The sequence below is a fragment of the Heterodontus francisci genome, chromosome 37, assembly GCF_036365525.1.
Source record: "Heterodontus francisci isolate sHetFra1 chromosome 37, sHetFra1.hap1, whole genome shotgun sequence".
In the NCBI taxonomy this organism is placed as follows: domain Eukaryota; kingdom Metazoa; phylum Chordata; class Chondrichthyes; order Heterodontiformes; family Heterodontidae; genus Heterodontus; species Heterodontus francisci.
The window spans coordinates 14,832,972-14,855,569 of NC_090407.1; the positions used below are offsets into that span (position 1 = coordinate 14,832,972).

The 22,598-nt window shown below is 44.7% G+C and overlaps 1 protein-coding gene across 4 annotated transcripts in view; it reads left to right on the plus strand.

The window, feature by feature from the left end:
- tp73 (tumor protein p73) overlaps positions 1–22,598 on the plus strand; it is a 171,710-nt gene that overhangs the window by 77,187 nt on the left and 71,925 nt on the right. For all 4 annotated transcript variants that reach the window (XM_068017155.1, XM_068017153.1, XM_068017154.1 and 1 more), the window contains one exon: positions 13,007–13,252. In XM_068017155.1, coding sequence (XP_067873256.1) covers positions 13,007–13,252 — 246 coding nt within the window. The remainder of the gene's footprint in view (positions 1–13,006; positions 13,253–22,598) is intronic.

Sequence of the window (22,598 nt, forward strand, 5' to 3'; positions counted from 1 at the left end):
ACACTCCCTCAGTACGGCACTGAAGTGTCAGCTTATGATCATATGCCCACCAACTTGCTTTACTGGGTGATAATTTTCTTTAATCCACTGACTGGAGATCTGAATTTATATTTTTTTTAAGAAATTTTAAAAAGAACACATAAAAGATGACTTTGCTAGCAGCTTAAGATGGCTACCTAATTTGCAACACTGCATCCTACATTGCAAGGCCTGTGAGGAGGGAGACAAAATGTCTGCTCATCCCAGCAAGAACCAAGACCCAGGAAGCTTAAGGGAACTACAGCAAGTTAGATACAACATTGGCTCAACGGCAGAAAACAAAGGTAATTGTTGACTGGTGTTTTTGCGACTGGAAGGCTGTTTCCAGTGGCATTCCGCAGGGCTCAGTACTGGGTTCCCTGGTTTTTGTGGTATATAATAACGGTATGGACATAAATATAGGGGGCATGATCAAGACGTTTGCAGATGACACAAAGATTGGCCGTATGGCAGATAGCGAGGAGGATAGCTGTAGGAAGATACTGTTAGTCTGGTCAGATGGGCAGAAAAGTGGCAAATGGATTTCAACCAGGTGAGGTCTGAGATGATGTATTTGGGGAGGTCAAACAGGCAAAGGAATACACTATTAATGGGAAAATACTGAGAAATGTAGAGGAAGTGAGGGACCTTGGAGTGAATGTCCACAGATCCCTGAAGGTAGCAGGACAGGTCGATAAGTTGGTTAAAAGGGCATATGGAATCTTTTCCTTTATTAGCCGAGGTATAAAATATAAGAGCAGAGAGGTTATTCTGGAACTGTATAACTCATTGATTAGGTCACAACTTGAGTACTGTGTGCAGTTCTGGTCACCTCATTACAGAAAGGATGTAATTGCACTAGAGGGGGTACAGAGAAGATTTACGATAATGTTGCAAGGACTGGAAAAATGCGGCTATGAAGAAAGATTGGATAGGCTGGAGTTGTTCTCCTTGTATGTAAAATGTACAAAATTTTGAGGGGCCTGGATAGAGTGGAGGTCAAGGGCCTATTCACCTTATCAGAGAGGTCAATGACTAGGGGGTATAGATTTGAAGTGATTGGTAGAAAAATTAGAGGGGAGATGAGGAAAATTTTTTTCACCCAGAAGGTGGTGGGGGTCTGGAGCTCACTGCCTGAAAGGGTCGTTGAGGCAGAAACCCTCAACTCATTCAAAAGGAGTCTGGATATTCACCTCATGTGCCATAATCTGCAGGGCTACAGTCCAAATGCTGGAAGGTGGGATTAGAATGGGTGGATTGTTTTTCGACTGGCATAGACACGATGGGCCAAGTGTCCTCTTTCAGTGGATGCCGGAGCTGCATGCGGACCTGCATGCCATCGCCAATTCCATGTGCCCCATGCAGCAACGGCTTTATGGGGGTGGAGGGGGTGCAAGTTACCTGGAATCACTGCCAGGTCCTCACACTCTTTAGGTGAGCAGGGAGGTACAGGTGTGGTTTGAAAGAGAGGCAAAGCATTTGCCTGAAGCATCTGGAGGCTCCTCTCAGGGCATTCCTGATGTGGACAGCAGCTTGTCAGCCCCTCTGTCAGTTACACCAGCGCTTCACTCAGCCACAATGACAGAGGAGATGCCTGCACATCTGTAGGAGGCCTTCAATGTACTGGGGCCCTAAAGGCCTTAGGCAGCCAGAGGATGATAACTAAGGTTATAGAACCAATAGAATATAAGAACAGGGAGGTTATGATGGAGCTGTATAAAATGCTGGTTAGGTCACAGCTTGATTACTGTGTACATTTCTGGTCACCACATTATAGGAAGGCTGTGATTGCACTGGAGAGGATGCAGAGGAGATTCACCAGGATGTTGCCTGGGCTGGAGCATTTCAGCTATGAAGAGAGACCGGATAGGCTGAGGTTGTTTTCCTTAGAGCAGAGAAGGCTGAGGGGGTATACAAAATTATGAAGGGCATAGATAGGAAGAAACTTTTTCCCTTAGTGGAGGGGTCAATAACCAGGGGGCATAGATTTAAGGTAAGGAGCAGGAGGTTTAGAGGGGAGTTGAGGAAAATATTTTTCACCCAGAGGGTGATTGGAATCTGGAACACACTGCCTGAAGGGGTGGTAGAGGCAGGAACTCTCACAACATTTAAGAAGTATTTAGATGAGCACTTGAAACACCATAGCATACAAGGCTACGGGCCAAGTGCGGGAAATTGGGATTAGAATGGATGGGTGCTTGATGGTCGGTGCAGACGCTTTGGGCCAAAGAGCCTGTTTCTGTGCTGTATAACTCTATGACTCCATAAACCTTCTATGATTCTATAAGAAGAAATACTGCTAACTACTATGCTTGAATCACTGAGTGACTGTCATGTGACAAGCCCCTCTCCATCTCTGGTTTTAAGCTGGTGTTTCTCTGCAGCAGCAAGGAGAAGCACCTGGACTCTGACACATGCAGACCAAAGTGGGGGTCTCTCTTTCTCTCTCCATTCCAGCTTGCAAGCTTTAAATCCTGCCTGTTGACTGACCACCTTTGCATACTCAGGCTATTGTCAGAAACCCCGTTGGAGGAAATAATCCATATCGCTGTCTCCAAGAGACCTACAGAACCAGTCATCTATCTCTTCAAGCTAAAAGCCTCAGGACCACCAAATTCAGCTAGAAGCCAGCCGAATCAAACCCCACAGTCTGTATACCCCTTTTTTCTATGGAATCTAACCCAACCAATCTACCTTTCCCCACTCTATAACCTATTTGTGTGTGTGTAAACCTTTTGTGTGTGTGTGTATGTAAGTTGGCATGTAATTTATTATTTTCATTAGTTCAGTTTAGGTACAATAAAATTAATCTCTTTCTTTGTTAAACTCAAGAAAACCTGGCCGATTGGTTCTTGTTATGATCATAGCAAGTAAGTAATCAAACACCTACTGAATTTGCCGGTACATCCACTTTAAGAAAGAATTAAATCTGCTGTGGTCCTATAAGGAGAGGAAAAACAGAGAAGCATTTTGATCCCCCCCCCCCACTCCCCCTCTCTTGGCCATAACACAAATCTGGGGTCTCACGTCTAGGATCAAACCTAAAGACAAATGGGAAATTGAAAGTGGGAAACCAAATTGATCCCTCGCAATAATTTAAAAACTTCAGTACAGGTTTTCAGTACTGGAGTACTAAAATGTCCACATTTGAAGCCAGTACCTTCCTAGGACAGAGTGAAGTAACTTGGGCCAGGTTAAAAGCCCTATCTGTTGAAGAGTTGAGGAATATAGCTGGGCAGTTTGAGATTACTATCTGTCCAAAAGCTAGGAAGCCCGAAATCCTAAAACTTGTGGCCAACCATTTTAAAATTGACACATTGACACTGAAGAACCGGAGACAGGCATAGAATCTGAAACAGACAGAGTAACATTAGCTAAGATACAAATAGAACAGAGGAGAATAGAATTAGAATTCCAAGATAAAGAAAGGTCTTTCCAGGAAAGGAAGAAAGAAAGAGAATTCCAAGAACAGAAGGAAGAGAGGGAATTCAAGATAAGGCAACTCGAACTGAATAGTGGAAGACCCAATGACCCAGTGAAGGCATTGCTAGTGAGGGAACTGCCCCCAGCTCAGGACCGAGTGCTGTGCTCTTAAAGTTCTCCCAGTTGATACCAAGGTTCAATGAGGGGGATGTGGAAGCATTTTTCATCTGTTTTGGAGTTCTTGCAAAACTGTTGAAGTGGCCAGTAGACAGCTGGATGTTATTGCAGAGCAAACTAACAGGAAAAGCCCATGAGGTTTATTCACTGTTGCCTGATGAAATCAGATTATGAAATGACTAAAAATGCTATCCTGAGTGCATATGAGCTAGTGCCAGAGGTGTACCGCCAAAAGTTCTGAACTCTCCGAAAGTAGCCGGAGCAAACATACATCGAGTTCGAAAGGGTTAAGCAACTTGCTTTCAACCGATGAATGCGAGCATTTAAGATAGAGTCCGCCTATGAAAACCTCAGAGATGTGATCCTTCTCAAGGAGTTCAAAAACTTGCTTCCCCTTTCCATAAAAAAACAAATCGAGGAACAAAAGGTTCCAAACGCTAGGCAGGCAGCAATCCTGGCTGATGATTATACACTTATTCACAAGCCCTTGCCCCAAGGGAAACCCTTCCCTGAAAGGGATAGAAGGTGGGAGGGTGATAGGAGGATGAACAGCCATGGGTGAGAAGAGAGAGCTGGAAACACAGGAGGCCCTCCTCAGGCCAAAAAGGAAGGTGCTGAGAACAGGAGTGTTGCCCGAAAAACTGTATGTTTCCATTGTAACAAGGCAGGTCACCTTGGAGCGGACTGCTGGAAGTTACAGGGAAAACCCATAGGTTTAGTCAGGGTACACCAGGCCAGTACTGAGAAAGGGGCCCTGATGCAAAGCACAGCAGATCAGGCTGTGGCTTTAACTGCGACAGTAAAACCCAGTAAACCTACCACCAAGAGTGCGGGAAAACTTAACAAAATCCCTGAGAGTTACCAGGATTTTGTGTTCAGAGGAAAAGTGACCCCATACTCCTTGAGTGAGGCGAATAAGCCCATCGTCATACTTAGGGATACAGGGCCACCCAATTCTTCCTGCTGGGAAAAGACCTTTTCCCCCATTGAATACTAGAGTGCTAGTAAATGGTATCGGCGGGGAAGGTATATGCTCATACCTTTATACTAGGTGCACCTGGAGTGCAACCTGGTTTCAGGACCGGTAACCGTGGAGATTGTCCCTAGTTTACCTGTGGACGGGATCGACCTACTGCCGGGTAATGATCTGGCAGGGGCGAAGGTGGTAACTTCCCCAGTGGTTTTAGAGAGACCAAAAGAGGTCAGAGAGACAGAGCAGTTACATGAAAAGGTCCCTGGCATTTACCCTGACTGTGTGGTGACCCGGTCCATGGCTGAACAAGCTCTGTCAGAGGAGGCTGAACTGGCACTGCAGACAGATGACTCTACTGTCTGGTTATCTGAAACCTTCTTTGGGAAGTTAGAGGACCAAAGGATTGGTTAAACAGGTCTTCTTTGATCGAGGTTCAGCTAGCCGACCCAGAGTTAAAAAGGTTAGCACAGACTGTCCAAACTGAAGCTGAAACAGAGGGAGTTCCAGAGTGCTACTATTTAAAGAATGAGGTGCTGATGAGGAAAATGGAGACCCCTCACAGACCTGCAGATGAAGCGTGGACAGTGGTTAACTAGGTAATGGTGCCGCTGAGGTGTAGTAGGGAAATATGGAGAATAGCCCACGAGATTCCAATGGCTTGGCATGTCGGTGTCAGAAAAACCCAAGCCCACATAAGACAGCATTTTCACTGGCCACAACTCCACAAGGTTGTGGTGGAGTTCTGTAAGACTTGACAAATGTTCCAGGTTTTGGGGAAGCCTCAACCTGCAATAAAACCTGCACCCCTAATTCCCATACCGACCTTTGGGGAAACGTTCAGCAAAGTGCTGGTAGATTGTGTGGGGCCCCCGTTGAAAGCAAAAGGTGGGGTACCAGTATCTTCTCACCATTATGGATGCGGCTACCCGATTTCCAGAAGCTATCCCTCTAAGAACTATCTCTACCAAGGTAGTAGTGGAGAGGCTAACCCAATTCTTCACCCGATCTGGGCTGCCTGCTGAGATCCAGCCGGATCAGGACACAAATTTTATGTCCGGTATCTTTGAAAAGGTCATGGGTAAACTGGGCATAATCCAGCTAAAGTCCTCAACCTACCGCCCACAGTCACTAGGGGCTTTGGAGCGGTATCACCAGACCCTAAAGACAATGATCAGGACATACTGCAATGAGTACCCCCATGACTGGGACAAAGGGCTGGGATTTCTTCTGTTTGCTACCAGGGACTCACCCAATGAGTCCACTGGTTTTAGTCCCTTTGAATTAGTTTATGGACACAAGGTGAAAGGTCCTCTAAAACTAATCAAGGAGAGGTTTTTGGAACACAGGGACAAATCCTCCCTGTTAGCCTACATCTCCATGTTATGAGAACGGCTCACGAGAGCCGATGCGGTGGCTCAGGAACATCTAAAAACCTCCCAGACAGCTAGGAAAAGGCAGGCCGATAAACATGCCAAGGCCAGAACATTTCAGTCCGGAGGGCATGTGTTAGTGCTATTACCAATACCGGGAGAACCATTGAAATCCTGGTTCAGTGGCCCATACAGAGTGGTAAAGAGAATTAGCCAGGTGAATTATATAATTGACATCCCAGATCGTAGGAAAAAGCAAAGGATGTGCCACATCAATATGTTAAAATGGAATCACAGCCGGGAAGGGAACAAACAAGCACAGGTCTGTCAGGCAGTCAGGAAAGAGGAGGGTGAAAGGGACAGTGAGGACAAGTTAGAGGGAGGCCGGGAGGATTTCCAAATCGAACCTCCTACCATCCGGTTAGCTGACACTGAAATGTTAGGGAAATTAGACACAGTACTCTCCTATTTAAATGCAGACCAGAGAAGAGACCTAACAAGACTGCTCATAGCATTTAAAGGAGTCTACAGGGACAAACCAGGGTGCACAACCCTAACCCTACACAATGTGGATGTAGGAGAGACCCCTCCCATAAAACAAAATCCCTATCACCTAGGTCCTAGGAAACTGACCCAGGTTCTGGAGGCACTGCAGTTAATGCTGGAGCAGAAGCTGATTGAGTCCGGTCAGAGTAGTTGGAGTTCCCCAGTTGTGCTCGTGCCCAATCCGGATTTTTTAAAAAACTGAACCAGAGCATGGATATGACAGTGAAACTGATTAGTGTGTGTGTACAGTTTCTTTTTAATTTGTTCCTGTCATGACATTTCATTTTGCGTGGTGGGGAGGTGTCACGCCAACTTGCTTTGTTAGATGATAACTTTCATTACTCCATTGCCTCAAGATCTGAATTTATATTTTTTTTAAGAAACTTTTAAAAGAACAGATAAAACATGACGTTGCTAGCAGCTTAAGATGGCCATCTAATTTGCAAAACCGTATCCTACATTGCAAGGCCTGTGAGGAAGGAGACAAAATGTTTGCTCATCCCAGCAAAAACCAAGACCCAGGAGGTTTTGGGAACTGCTTGTTCTTTTTCTTTTAGCAAGAAAAAATACTGCTAACTATGATGCTTGAATCACTGAATGACTGTCATGTGACAAGCCCCTCCCCATCTTTGGTTTTAAGCTGGTGTTTCTCTGCAGCAGCAAGGAGAAGCACCTGAACTCGGACACATGCAGTCCAAAGTGGGGGTCTCTCTCTCTCTCTATTTCTCTCTCTCGCCATTCCAGCTTGCAAGCTTCAAATCCTGCCTGTTTACTGACCATCTTTGCATACACCGGCTGCAGTCAGAAACCCTGTTGGAGGAAATCATCCACATTGCTGTCTCTAAGAGACCTACTGAACCAGTCATCTACCTCTTTAAATTACAAACCTCAGGACCACTGAATTCAGCTAGAAGCCAGCCGAATCACCAAACCCCACAGACTGTATACCCCTTTTTTCTATGGACTCTACCTCAACCAATCCACCTTTCCCCACTCTGTAACCTATTTGTGTGTGTGTGTGTGAGAGAAAGTTGCCGCGTAGTTTATGCTTTCATTAGTTCGGTTTGAGTACAATAAAGTTAACCTCTTTCTTTGTTAAACTCAAGAAAACCTGTTCGATTGGTTCTTGTTATAATCATAGCAAGTAAGCAATCAAACACCTACTGAATTGGCCAGTACATCCACTTTAAGAAAGAATTAAACCTGTTGTGGTCAAATAAAGAGAGGGGAAAGAGGGAAGCCCTTGGACCCCTCCTCACTTGACCGTAACACTGTCTTTAGGTTTTGTTTGAGCAAGATATATTGGCCAGGACACCAGGGACACCTTAAGAACCTAAACATTCAACTGAGAACGTAGATGGGTTATCGGTTTAACGTCTCATTCAGAAGATGGCATCTCTGACATGGCAGCACTCCCTCAGTACTGCACTAGAGTGTCAGTTTATGATTATGTGCTCAATCCCTAGAGTGGGACCTGAACGCACAACCTTCTCACTCAAATGGGAGAGTGCTACCATTTGAACCACGGCTGACATCAAAGTCCTAGATATGCCTGAGATCACCCAGAAGCTAAAATTTCTTGGGCTTAACTCCCATACCAATTTGCCTACATTGCATACCGTCAGCACTTGACGAGTCTTCCCCCATCTCTCAGAGTGGGAGATCTGTCTCCCAGAAGCCTTTTTGTCAGCTTACTTCCCTCACTTGGCCACTATCGATTATAACCCATGCAGGGCTCAGCGATACTCCCTCCACTTATATAAGCCAGTAAAAATTTCAGTCATTAACTTCATTCATGTTCACTACTTGGCTAGTTATCAGAGGGCAGAAGGAAGCCAGCAGCAGGGCACCCAGGACAGATGAAAAATCTTAGGGTTAGAAATTTGTCCCTTGATGCTCTTCTCCCTTTCTCTTGGCTCTTGATTTGAAGAAGTGAGAACGTTTCATTCAACACTACACCAAATATTTGATGAATTCTGTTCTTTAGCCCTGTTCCAATGAGTGAGAGGGGACACCAGGTTAAAGATAACTTAGAATTGTAGTATTTGTGTTCATATACAGTTCTGAAGGGCAGGGGTTGGAGCACAACCCATATATGGAATCACTTCATTCCATGCTGAAAAAGCTGTGAGCATCGATGATTGCTAACTCCTGAATTTTATAGCATGTGGTGGGACAGCTAGCCCCAGTGTATGCACACTCATCACCTCCATGGCTGCTTCCTCTGCATGTACATACTTGTACCTGTGTTGTTGTCTGGGTGGAAGTTATGCAGTTAATTAGTCCTGGCTTCTCTGTTGTTTTGAGCTGGACTAGCCCATTAATACCAACAGCTCAAAGCCATCCCAACCAAGAAGAAAGGGCGAAGGGAAAAATAACAATCAAAAAAAAAGTGTCCCATCTGAACAAGAAGCCAGACACCCACCACATACACCCCCTGCCACCCACTCTTAACTATCTATTATTGGAAACACAAGTGTTATCTCTGTTGACTGACTTTTGGATTCAGTTAGACAAGTCCGAACAATGTATTACATTAAAAAGAAGGTATTAGTGTACACACATTCCTATTGTAAATGCGTTTATTTATGCTGGAGGAAGGAGAGATCATTGCACGTTTTTGAAACAGTTAGTGTGATGTATGAAAGAAAGACTTGAATTCAAATAGTGCCTTTTTCAACCTCAGGGCATCCTAAAGCACTTTGCAGCCAGTAAAGTATTTTTGAAGTGTAGTCATTTGTTATATAGGCAAACCCAGCAACGAATTTGAGTGCAGCAAGGACCCACAAACAGCAATGAGATAATGGCTAGATAATTATTTTGTTTAAGGGCTAAATATGGCCAGGACGCTGGAGAGAACACCCATGCTCTTCTTCAAAATAGAGCGCATGGCAATGCAGCACTCCGTCAGTACTTTGCTGGAGTATCAGCCTAGACGATATGCTCAAATCCTGGAGTGGGGCTTAAACCCTCGACCTTCTGACTCAGAAATAATTGCCAACCCAGTCGAGCTGATGTCAGATTATTATATTCATACAACTTATATTTTGCACTAATTATGCAACTTTATTTTTCCACTTCTACTATAACTCATCATTTAAATCTTCTGAAAACGTAAAACCTGCACTCTTGTTGCAGCAAAAGCTTTTTTCAATTTTACCTCAATTCTACTGCGGAGCTGGAATAGGTGGAAGATCACTTGCATCCTGAATTGGCTGCAACCCCAATTCCTGATTTTTGATCTTGGCGTGCTCTGGGAGAACTAAAATCAAACCCCTACCTCACAGTATATTCAATAGTATAAAAGCAAAAGTCATCTGTGCCTCGTTTAACTACAGTCAGCTGAGTTTTCCCCAGGAAATGACTATATTTTATCGTCAACACTTGCTCCACTCATCAGTGCTTTCATTCAGCTCTAATTTTAATCCATGGCAGTGAGTAGGGGTGAGAGTGAGTTGACTGTACCACCAGCAGAATGTACCATCTGACTAGCTTCACTGCTAGTGTGCTGTACACAGTTCTGGTCTCCGTACATCAAAAAGGATATAGAAGCACGAGAGAAAGTACAAAAGTAATTACAAGGATGAAAACAAAACTGAGAGGGTACTACTATCAGGCAAGACCCTTGGGCTGTTATCAGGCTGTTGTCCCTGGGATAAAGAAGATTAAAACCTGATAGAGGTCTTTAAAATTAAGACAGGGAGGATGTAAGGAAGATCTTTCCACTTGTGAGGAATAGCAAAACTAGGGAATATGAATTTAAGATAGTCACTAATAAATCCAAGAATTCAAAATAGGCAGCTTCACTCAGAGTGGTCAGAATGTGAAACTCTCTGCCACATGAAGTGGTTGAGGCGAATAGCATAGATACATTTAAGGGGAGCTAGACAAGCATATGAGGGAGAAGGGAATAGAGGGTTGTGCTGATAGAGTTAGATGAGGAAGGATGGGAGGAGAAAGAAATGTAAAGATATATTAATAGGTTGAGATGGTTCATGAGGAGCATGAACACTTGCTTATGGTTGGATCGGATGGCCTGTTTCTATGCTATAAATTCTATGTAACTTAAACATACTCAGGTGGCCAGTGAAAGAGCAGAATGTGGACACTTTAAATGGGTTAAGTGATGTACCAGTGAATATGGAAACTGAACTAGTAGTTAAGACACATGTAAACTTAACAAGCATCAGCTTTCCAAGTCCCACTGCCTGTCGTTTCACAACATATGCAGCCGACAGGTGAGACTCCCCATTGGCAGCTCTAACTTAGAAACAACTTCATCAGCTTCACACTAAAACTTTTTCTGCAGGGCTAGCTTGGCACGCATATAGCTAAAAACATTTGATCATAAAATGTGGAGAAAGAAACAGAGCTGAGGTTTCGAGTCGGGTATGACCCTTCTTATCCGACTCGAAACAACAACTCTGTTTCTCTCTCTCCTGATGCTGCCAGACCTGCTGAATATCTCCAGAACTTTGTTTTTATTTCAGATTTTCAGCATCTGCAGTATTTTGCTTTTATTGATCTCAAAATGTGCTACTTGTACAGATTCTGCAAGTACCATGTAATGTACCAAGAGAACATGCACACTTTGATGAATTCAGTAATAGAATCATACAGCACACAAGGAGGCTCTTTGAAAGAGTATCCACTAGCCCCACTCCTTCCCTATAGCTCTGCAAGTTTTTCCTTTTCATGTGTATATCCAATTCCCCAAAATGGGCTATGATCTGCCTCCTGGATCAGCTGGCAACACCCCATTCCAGGAAATCCCTATGTTAGTTATTGGGGCTGAAGATGTTGTGTTGCAGCAGATCTTTTACAATGCAGTTTTTTTAACTCATAATATAGCTTTTTGAAAATCAAAACAAATAAATTTATTAAGATTGGAAATACAATGACATCATTGAGTTACTGTGCCCTGGTGAAATGTTGTGTGGCACACTTTACCACAAAGGCACTGCACCTGACTCTTTGTCCTTGACTTCAGTATTTTTCTACCCTCTCTCAGGTCTTCTGGTTCACCATCCCCACCTGACAGGGAGGGAGGCGTAGACATCTGCTCCCTGGTCCCCATTAACACTGCAACGTAAAAGGTTGCTAGCTTTTCTTCCACCTGTTGGGCCTATGATCCTTGCCTGTTCATGACAGACTGGCCAAGATTGGTATCACAGTGGGTGGGCACAATTTTTGTCTCATAACCATCATATTTTTCAGTGTGAACAGGGTAGTGGCAAGATGATTTTAAAAAAAATACCCTTGCCTTCTCGCAAGAGGCCCACTTGATGCAAAATGCAAGCGGGCCTCAAATGGGCAGCTAGTGCACCTCCTTAAAGACTCCACTGCCTGATCTTGAGGCCAAAATCTGTGAGCTGCATCAGGATGCCAGTTTGATCTCTGGCAATCTGCCTGCCAAATTTAAATGAGGCTGGACATCAAAATGGCTGGGGCTTCTTCATAGCCGGCATGGGCGGCCAATCAGTGTTCTCTGCCAGTTGGTTACCCAAAAGTCAAAATTGACCCCAGTGTTCCAATCGTCAGTTGATAAATTGACCCTTGTGTTACTAACTGCCCTAGGACGCCCTCAGAAGCAGTGACCCGATCCTCCAGTGATAGTAGATGGACCATATACTGCGCAGCCATACAGAACAGGAAGATCCCTAATGCCTCTGGGTTGGACAGGGGGATTCCTGCTGTTGATTACTGCCCCGATAGCGTGTGCATCAGGTGAGGATAGATTGAGTGTAGCTCTGATGCGCCACCTGGTAGAACAGCCTGCCCACTTGCACTGTCTAGGATGACGTGAGGAATGGCCAGTCAAGTGAGGTAGCAGAGATATACTGATAACCATGGAGGTGAACACCAGCTCAAGCCAAGACCTTCAGGAGAGGAGATAAATGGGGTTGGGGGGGGATTTTTTTTAACAATCCCCCAATAAGTTTATTTGATGATTCTCTTGGATTATTTTCAGTTTACGACTCCTTGGGACCTTTCAGACAAGTACATTTTAACTCCTTCATTAACCCAGACTGATATTTAGCTGGGAAAAAAAAGTGCTGTTTGAATGATTTTTGTTCATTCATTTGTACAGGGCTCTTTCCTTCCTTGGAGTTTTGTGAATGAAACACAAAAAGCAGTTTGAGCAATTCAGTTGGATTTCTGCCATAATCGCCAAACAGTTAAAAGTAAATTGATGGTCAAATACAAAACTCAACAAAAAAAAAATCCTTCAGAGATCAGCAGTCAGAGAAAAGAACAAGAGGAAGCAACAAGCTTCAAGCTGACATTTTTTCCCTTCATATTTGTCTGACTGATATTTTTATGATTAATTATTTGACAAGTCTTTACATGGGGCAACAGGATAAAAAAGGATTCCAGGAGCTGAACTGTAATGACAGCTGTCTGATGTGTGTGTTTTCTTAATAGTCTGAAATAAGTGGATGTTGCAAGTCCTTACCTGGTTGTTTCTCTTCTTATCCCCACCCCTTTGCCTTTCTAGTCCCAGTTTAATTTGCTAAACAGCAGCATGGATCAGAGTATCACCAACCGTGCATCCTCCGCCAGCCCTTACAACTCGGAGCACACCTCGAATGTCCCGACGCCGTCTCCCTACTCACAGCCAAGCTCCACGTTTGACACTATGTCGCCTGCTCCAGCAATCCCTTCCAATACTGACTATCCAGGACCACATTTATTCGAAGTCACTTTTCAGCAATCAAGTACTGCTAAGTCAGCTACCTGGACCGTGAGTCTGCTATTTCATATTTTTGATTGAGATAGATTGTTAAGAAAGTAAATTATTTATAAGAAAAAAATATGGTCCTTATTAATTAATCAAAAAAGAGATGGTTTCAGCCTCAGTCTCTTTGATATTTTCTTTGTGCTTTCTTCTTCTCTCCACTTTCTCTTCACACAGAGATTACATTATCTAATTGCGATGTGCAACTGATGTTAAAGTTTTATTGAAGATTAAGTTAAGGCAACTTCTAAACTTGTGTTTTGCTGAAATGACTGTGTTGTTTTCAATATGTGCCGCACTTTTTGTACCCACCTTTGTAACAGAAATATAATTTCAAACTGCAGTCTGGCCAGAAAATGAACCAGAATGCAAGATTCTCAGACTCCTCCAGCTATAACATCTGTGCTTTCTCCAATGAGAGAAGCCAAAATGCTTTTAATTGTGAAAATTGGTTTTAGCACAAGTCGCTAGCTTGCTGAAAACGTGTTTTTTTATACTGTCTTTATATATTTTAAAGATTATGTCTTGCAGCAAGACGTGACTGAACATGCTTACAATCCAAACACATGTTGGATGTTGCTTGTGCTATCTCCTGGAGGGAGATGTTCAGACTTGCTGCAGACGAGCAAGCATCCTGTCCAACAGTAGGAGAAGCAAGGTTTCCTGTCTTCTGGTAATCGACGGGATAATTAGTGTTTTTCTCAAGTGCAATTTCTAATGTGCTGCTCATCCTTGTCTGTGCAAAGACTCATCAAGATGTGAAGGGCGGTCAGGCGGGCTGTTGATTGGGTTGCTGCGAGTGGCAGCAGTTAACTCTGGCAGAAATTAACAACACCGACCTTTCATTAAATTTGGAATGACATCCATAATTTAACTGTTTCAGCTCTGGCCTATTGCATTTTCCCTGGGTTTAGGCACAAACCGAGACTACAGTTTATACTAACATTGTCTATATGCTGTACAACATTGTGTCAACAGCTGCTTCTGTACCACACTGGGTCTCTGGTTGCAGCACAGTTTTCCCCTGTAGTGCACTGTGTCTCTCACGTACCACTGCAACAGGAAAAGAACAGGGCACAGTACGTTGCTTGAACCATATCTTGCTGTTGGGTCTTTCCTCCTGGTCAGGGAAAGCTCCACACAGGAAAATGGTCCATATTGGTGAACTGAGAACTCAGCCTCCCCCATCACCAGCCACTGCCAGAAAAATAATTGTTTGGTACTGCCACATGCAATGTCTCTATTAGCTACTGAGGGTTTCCTGGCTGCACAACTGGTGGTGATACATGATGTTGAGCTTTTCTTCCATCTCCTTCGCCTCCAGACTCACTTCTTTGGCCAGGAGTCCTCCCCCCGAACAGCGGACCCATTCATCCAGCTCCAGTACACTCCCTCCACTTGGAACCCTCCCTCTGGCCTCTTACCCGGTATTAATCTTTTCATTGAAAACTGTTGGTGGGACAGCGGCCATCTTAATTTCTCTGCCCCCCTCACTCACATTAACCCCTTTCCCTCTGAACTTGCTGCAAGGCTCAACCCTGACATTGTGATCAAATCCGCTGACAAGGGTGGCTCTTTTGATGTCTGGCGCACTAAACTCTACCTTGCAGAGGCTGAGCACCAACTCTCAGACACTTCTTCCTACCTCCCCCTGGACCATGACCTCATCCCGAATATCAAGCTACTGTCTCCAGGACTGTCACTGACCTCATCTCCTCTGGAGATCTTCCCTCTACAGCTTCCCACATCATAGTCCCCCAACCCCAAATAGCCCACTTCTATCTCCTTCCCAAAATCCACAAACAGGACTGTCCTGGTAGACCCATCATTTCAGCCTGTTCCTGCCCCACTGAACTTATTTCCTCCTATCTTGACTTTTTTTTTTCTCCCTTGGTCCAGTCTCTTCCCATCTACATCCGTGACTCTTCTGACACCTTACTTCATTTCGACAGTTTCCAATTTCCTGGCCCTAACTGCCTCCTCTTCACTATGGTCATCCAATCTCTCTACACCTCCATCGCCCACCAGGACAGTCTGAGGGCTCTCTGCTTCTTCCTTGAACAGAGGCCCAACCAGTCCCCATCCACCACCACCTTCCTCCGCCTGGCTGAATTTGTTCTCACATTGAACAACTTCTGCTTCAACTCCACTCGCTTCTGCCAAATTAAAGATGTTGCAATGGTTACCGGAATGGGCCTTAGTTATGCTTGTATTTTTGTGGGGTGTGTCAAACATTCCTTGTTCCAGTCCTACTCAGGCCCCTTACCCAACTCTTTTTCCAGTACATTGATGCCGTTTCCTGCTCTCGCCCCAAACTGGAAAACTTCATCAACTTTGCTTCCAATTTCTACCCTTCTCTCACCTTCATATGGTCCATCTCCAACACTTCCTTTGCCTTCCCTTCCTTGACTTCTCTATCTCCATCTCTGGAGATAGGCAGATAGGCTGTCCACTAGGATTTATTATAAGCCCATCGACTCCCAAGGCTACCTTGACTACAGTTACTCTCACCCTGCCCCCATTCCATTCTCCCAGTTTCTCCGTCTCCGACGCATCTGCTCTGATGATTCCACAACAGTGCCTCTGATATGTCTTCCTTTTTCCTTAACCGAGGATTCCCCCGCACTGTGATTGACAGGGGCCTCAACCGTGTCCAACCCATTTCCCGGACTTCTGCCCTCACCCCTTCCCCTCCATCCCAGAACTGCAACAGGGTTCCCCTTGTTCTCACTTTCACACCACCAGCCTCCACATCCAAAGGGTCATCCTCTGCCATTTCCTCTACCTCCAGCGTGATGCCACCACCAAACACATCTTCCCCTCCCCTCCCCTCCCTGTCAGCATTCCAAAGGGACCATTCTCTCCACAACACCCTGGTCTACCCCGCCATTACCCGCGACACCTCGTCCCCTTCCTACGGCACCTTCCCCATGCAATCGCAGGAGGTGCAATACCTGCCCTTTTACCTCCTCTCTCCTCACCATCCAAGGCCCCAAACACTCTTTCCAGGTAAAACAGTGATTTACCTGTATTTCTTTCAATTTAGTATACTGTATTCGCTGCTCACAATGCGGCCTCCTCTACATTGGGGAGACCAAACACAGATTGGGTGACCGCTTTACAGAAGACCTCCGCTCGGTCTGCAAGCATGATCCCGAGCTTCCGGTTGCTTGCCATTTTAATTCACCACCCTGCTGTCACGCCCACCTTTCTGTCCTCAGCCTGCTGCAGTGTTCCAGTGAAGCTCAACACAAGCTCGAGGAACAGCACCTCATCTTTCAATTCGGCACTCTACAGCTTTCTGGACTCAGTATTGAGTTCAATAATTTCAGACCGTGAGCCCCATTATTTTTTGTTGTTTTTATTTTGTTTATATATATGTATTTTTTTTAACTCTGTGCTAGTTTTAAACTTATGTTTCATGTTTTTGCTTTCATGCAGAGCTGTTCATTAATCTGCCATTAGCACTCTCTCTGGACTCATGCTTTATCTTTCGCTACAACTATCCATTTGCATTATGTTCTATGATATCTGTCATTTAATCTCTTCCCCCCCCCCCCCCCCCCCACCGTCCTATCACAGTCCTTCCTTTCTTGTTCTTCTTCCCCACCCCCCAGTTGCTCAAAGACTGTTACATTTCTAACTTTTGCCAGTTCTGATGAAGGGTAACAGACCTGAAATGTTAACTCTGTTTCTCTCTACATATATGCTGCCAGACCTGAGTCTTTCTAGCACTTTCTGTTCTCATTTCAGAGTTCCAACATCTGCAGTATTTTGCTCTTATTATGGTGGTGATACCTGCTTCTTTAGGTGGTTTCTGGCACCTCAGAAGGTAGCACTTTTTTAGAATTAGAATTAGAATTAGAACATTACAGCGCAGTACAGGCCCTTCGGCCCTCGATGTTGCGCCGACCATCTGACCTACACTATTCCATTTTCATCCATATGTCTATCCAATGACTACTTAAATGCCCTTAAAGTTGGCGAGTCTACTACTGTTGCAGGCAGGGCGTTCCATGCCCCTACTACTCTCTGCGTAAAGAAACTACCTCTGACATCTGTCCTATATCTTTCACCCCTCAACTTAAAGCTATGTCCCCTCGTGTTTGCCATCATCATCCGAGGAAAAAGACTCTCACTATCCACCCTATCTAACCCTCTGATTATCTTGTATGTCTCTATTAAGTCACCTCTCCTCCTCCTCCTCTCTAACGAAAACAACCCCAAGTCCCTCAGCCTTTCCTCGTAAGACCTTCTCTCCATACCAGGCAACATCCTAGTAAATCTCCTCTGCACCCTTTCCAAAGCTTCCACATCCTTCCTATAATGCGGTGACCAGAACTGCATGCAATACTCAAGGTGTGGCCTCACCAGAGTTTTGTACAGCTGCATCATGACCTCGTGGCTCCGAAACTCGATCCCCCTACTAATAAAAGCTAACACACCATATGCCTTCTTAACAGCCCTATTAACCTGGGTAGCAACTTTCAGGGATTTATGTACCTGGACACCAAGATCTCTCTGCTCATCTACACTACCAAGAATCTTCCCATTAGCCCAGTACTCTGCATTGCTGTTACTCCTTCCAAAGTGAATCACCTCACACTTCTCCGCATTAACCTCCATTTGCCATCTCTCAGCCCAGCTCTGCAGCCTATCTATGTCCCTCTGTACCCTACAACACCCTTCGACACTATCCACAACTCCACCGACCTTAGTGTCATCCGCAAATTTACTAACCCACCCTTCTACACCCTCATCCAGGTCATTTATAAAAATGACAAACAGCAGTGGCCCCAAAACAGATCCTTGTGGTACACCACTAGTAACTAAACTCCAGGATGAACATTTGCCATCAACCACCACCCTCTGTCTTCTTTCAGCTAGTCAATTTCTGATCCAAAGCTCTAAATCACCTTCAACCCCATACTTCCGTATTTTCTGCAAATTTTAAAAGTTTTAAAACTGACACTTTTAAAAAGTTGCTGCTACCCTGGGACTTGGAGCCACACTGGGGACCAGTGCAATAAGGCTATAAGACTCCTAAGAGACTCCGATCCAAATGGCCATTTACATGAATCAGATGCAAATCATATTAGCCTTACCCCAGCCACATCCAACTTCATACCAGATCTTTAATACTGGTCAGTGATATTCATTATGTAGCATTTACACTTGTAATTAAAAAATGATTTTTTGGGTGCGATGAGTGCCCCTGGAGCTTCAAAATGGCATTCATGTCGAGGGTGCACACTTTGGGGCAAATTGCGCCAGATGCCATATTAGTGCAGGCATTAGCACGCATGCAGTGAACGTCTACTAGAAGTATCCAGAGCAGGCGGATCATGGCGTTATTAAATGTGCAAAACTGGAACTCAACACCCCAGCCAATGCCCTCTCTTAACCTCATACAGCTGACCATGCACTCAGCAGCAGGAAGGACCCCCCACCAGGGCTACTAAAAGGAATCATCAACTTCTTGCAGGTTCGTTGCTGATTGATTTCTTCTGGCTGCTGTTATGATTCTACAAGTGTTTGATGCTTTCTATAGTTGTTTCAAGTTGCAAAAGTCTACAGAGTGTGTGAAGGACTTCTTGCTGATTTAAATGCGTCTGCACAAACCAGCTGCTTCCAGATATGAGCGCACTAGTAGACATTCCCCTTGGAATATGGCATGACTGGGAGAATGAGAAGAGAACATGCAAGACAGTACAAACTACTCAAAGAGGAAGGAGGAGGAGGGGGTGAAGGGCTGTCAGCAAGAAGCCACATCCACACAGTGTGTTTAGGGAGCAATTCTCCTATCCAACCTCAGCAAGATGTCTACGCTTAAATAAGGATGTGCTCACTAAAATTTGCCAATGGCTGTCAAGGTGACCGTGGCAATGAACTTTTATGCATCTGGCTCCTTCTAGGCTAGAGCTGGAGATATTTGCAACATCTTGCAGTTTGCCATCCACTGTTGTGCAAGGAAGTCATTGAGACTGTCAATTCAAAGAGGGATACAACATTTCATTCTCTCTTGCTGGAGACCAGCAGGCAGAGTGACCACATGGCTTTGCCAGGATTGCAGGCTTCTCCATGGTGCAGGGTGCCATTGACTGCATGTCACCTCTGCCCTCTGCTGAAACTGAAAGGGATTTCACTCTCTTAACGTCTAACTGGTGCACAGGCAGTGAATCATGCAGGTCAGTGCCTGGCATCCTGGCAGCAGTCATGATGCCTTCATTCTGCGGCAGGCTGCTGTGCCAATTGCATTTGAGCCAGCATGGGAAATCAAAAGGTGGCTACTGAATGACCAGTGTTATCTGCTGATGACATAGCCCATGACTGCTTTGCGCACCCCCATCACAAAATAAACATTCCAAACCAAATTTATAAATGAAATCATGCTATATTGCATACAAAAGTCAACTATTCATCCATGCACATCCCTGTCTTCCATGTGCCTTTGCTTGTCCCAGTGTTCCTATGGAGTGCTATCGCAGTGGCTACAGCAGGGCTGGTGGAAAGCTGTTGACTTTTACCAGACAATACTACAGATAACCTTGGAGAATGATCCCGAGCAACCCTGGTGCTCCATGGAACCACTGCCACTCACCTGGGGCAGCAGGACAGATTGCTGTGACACCCTGCAAGCTCACATTGTAATCAACAGCCATGATGACAGCATTCTGAGCTTCCATGGCATCAAGCTGACCTTGCATAGCAGCAGTCTGAACTTCCACTGCAGCACTCAGACATTGGGTGCCTGCTGCTTGTGTTGCAATGGAAGCGGTGACATCAGCCGTCAGATGCTGTATCATGGTTGGGTCCACAGTTTGCAAACAGAGTTGGCCAGCACTTCCACACTGGAAAGGATGGGCTCCAAGCTCTGCCCAAAGCCCTGTGCCAAATCGGTGCTGGACTCCTCCATGTACTTTGACATTGAGACTTTCTGACAGGCTTCCCAATGTACCAAGCATTTCGTTGTGCATACCTATTAGCCTTCTTCTGCAGGCTATCTGATGAAAGTTCCCATCTGAGTCTTCTAGTGGAACCCATGTGTGACCTGACCCACCCGCCACCCACACTGTCCTTGCCCCTGCCCTAGCTGGAAGCTATCTGTGCCCAGTGTCACTGACCTTGACCACTGATGTGAGGCCATTGAACTTATTGTGGCATTGCATCCAGATTCTTGGGAGTTTGACTCCTGGAATTTCATTGACGTCCATGGCTATCTGCTCCCACTGCTTTTTGAGCTTGTGTTTGGAGTGCTTCCTTCACCCCTGCAGGTACAGGACATTTCTCCCCCTTTTCATCCGCTCTAATGCAACGTCTGAAAACTTTGGAACCAGCTTTCTGCCATGTTATGTTATCTTCCACTTTCTCAGGTCAGATTCACTTACTGGACAACTGCTAAGGCCTTCTCCAGCGACAATGTGCTCCCTTTAAGAGGTGTAGACTAGCTTTAAGCATTGAAGTCTAGCTTTAACTGGTGCTAGCAAGTTACAATTTTGGCCCTCCTTCCCCCACCGCCCCCCTCCCTCCCGCCCCGCTGATGCACATATCAACCAACAGTGCGGATATTGCTGACTGCAAGCAGAAATCACAGCAGCAATCCTCTCACCCATTTTCAGGGTTATCCAACTTAGCCCTCTCAGTCTCCACCAACTATTTTGTTTTCTGCACCTACCCAACCTGGTCTCAGCCCAAGAACAGACGTAGGTTCAAGGCCTGCTGCACTGAGTGCTCAGTCTGACCTTGGGCAATGCAAAGACTGAAACATCACCAGCAGGATAAGAAAATTTGAGGAGTGAATCACACCTGGGTTGTAAATAGTACTGAGCTACAAAAGTTCACCATCTTGTTTAATTGCACAGATGTCAAGCCTGGAGGACAAAGAAGAAGGGATTTAACAATACAGAAAAAAAGAGGCAATATGCCCCAAAACTAGATTCGTGAGAAAAGGGACTTACAACAGAAGACACATTTGCATGCACACAGACACACTTCATTAACCTCAAGACATCTGGGAGAGAATGGGAAGAATGAAAAGACAAGGTCCTTACAGATCTCTGCCTCTGAGGGAATGAGTAGCAGCAAACATGAGATGTTCCATGGGTTTATCCATCCAGAGAAGATAGAGCAGCTTTTAAAACAAAATGTTTGGAAACAGGCAATGGGTCTGTCTGCATTTGTAAAGAGAAAAGTTATTTCAGATGGAGACCACCTATTGAACTGGAGGAATTGGAGAGGGTGCAGAGGACATTCACCAGAATGATACCATTGATGAGGAACTTCAGTTATGTGGAGAGACTAGAGAAGCTGGGATTTTTCTTCTAAGAGCAGAGAAAGTTAAGGGGAGATCAAATAGAGATGTTCAAAATTAGGAAGGATTTTGGTTAAGTGTTAAGTGAGGAGAAACTGTTTCCACTTTCAGGAGGATCAGTAACCAGAGAATACAGATTAAATATCATTGGTAAAAGAACCAGTGAGGAGATGAAGAATTTTTTAAATTATGCATCAAGTTATGATCTGGAATGCACTGGCATCTTTCAAAGGGAAATCAGCTATGTGCTTGAAGAGGAAAGATTTGCAGGGCTGTAGAAAAGAATAGAGGAGTGGGAATAATTGGAGAGCCCTTTCAAAGAGCTGACACAAGCACAATGGGCTGAATGGCCGCCTTCTATGGTGTATAATTCTATGAACTGCTCTGACAAAGGAGCTCTATTTAAAGTAATAACTTGGCTTTACTCTTTACAGATGCTGATAGACCAGTTGTGTATTTCCAGAATTATTTCAGATTTTCAATATTTGCATTTAAAAAATGCCTACTGTAATGTAGAATGGATGTGGGGGTGGAGGGGCTAGGTGTCAGCAGGGAGACAAGCTGGAGAAAAATAACAAAAAAGAATAGCTTTTCTGCACTGTTTTACATTTACAGTAGCTTGGGCATACACTTAATAAGATAAAATTAATTCCACAGTTTACAGTTTTGATCTTTAAGGCACTCATAAATAATCTTTGTGTTCCTGTTTATTCAGCAGTACAAGGTTTAAAACATTCTTCCTGCTTATTGCGTGTGTTCCTGGGAGGCATTTTTTAAATTTAAGAAATGGAACTTCCTCCAAATTGCATGGAGGATGAAAGTATCAGCAGGTGTGACACGGAACCATACAAACAAGGAAGGTCTCAGGATTGATTCTCGGTCTCCTGAGTTAACCGGTCTCAGGCATGCAAGGAGGATGCTTCAATTGGCCTCCACTTCCCTAAACTACAAGGGAGAGAGAAAATGAGCTGGGGCTAGTGCTCCTGATTGCTATCCAGTGATGCCAGCTGTTGCAAAGAGCACAAACATATCAGTGTTGGG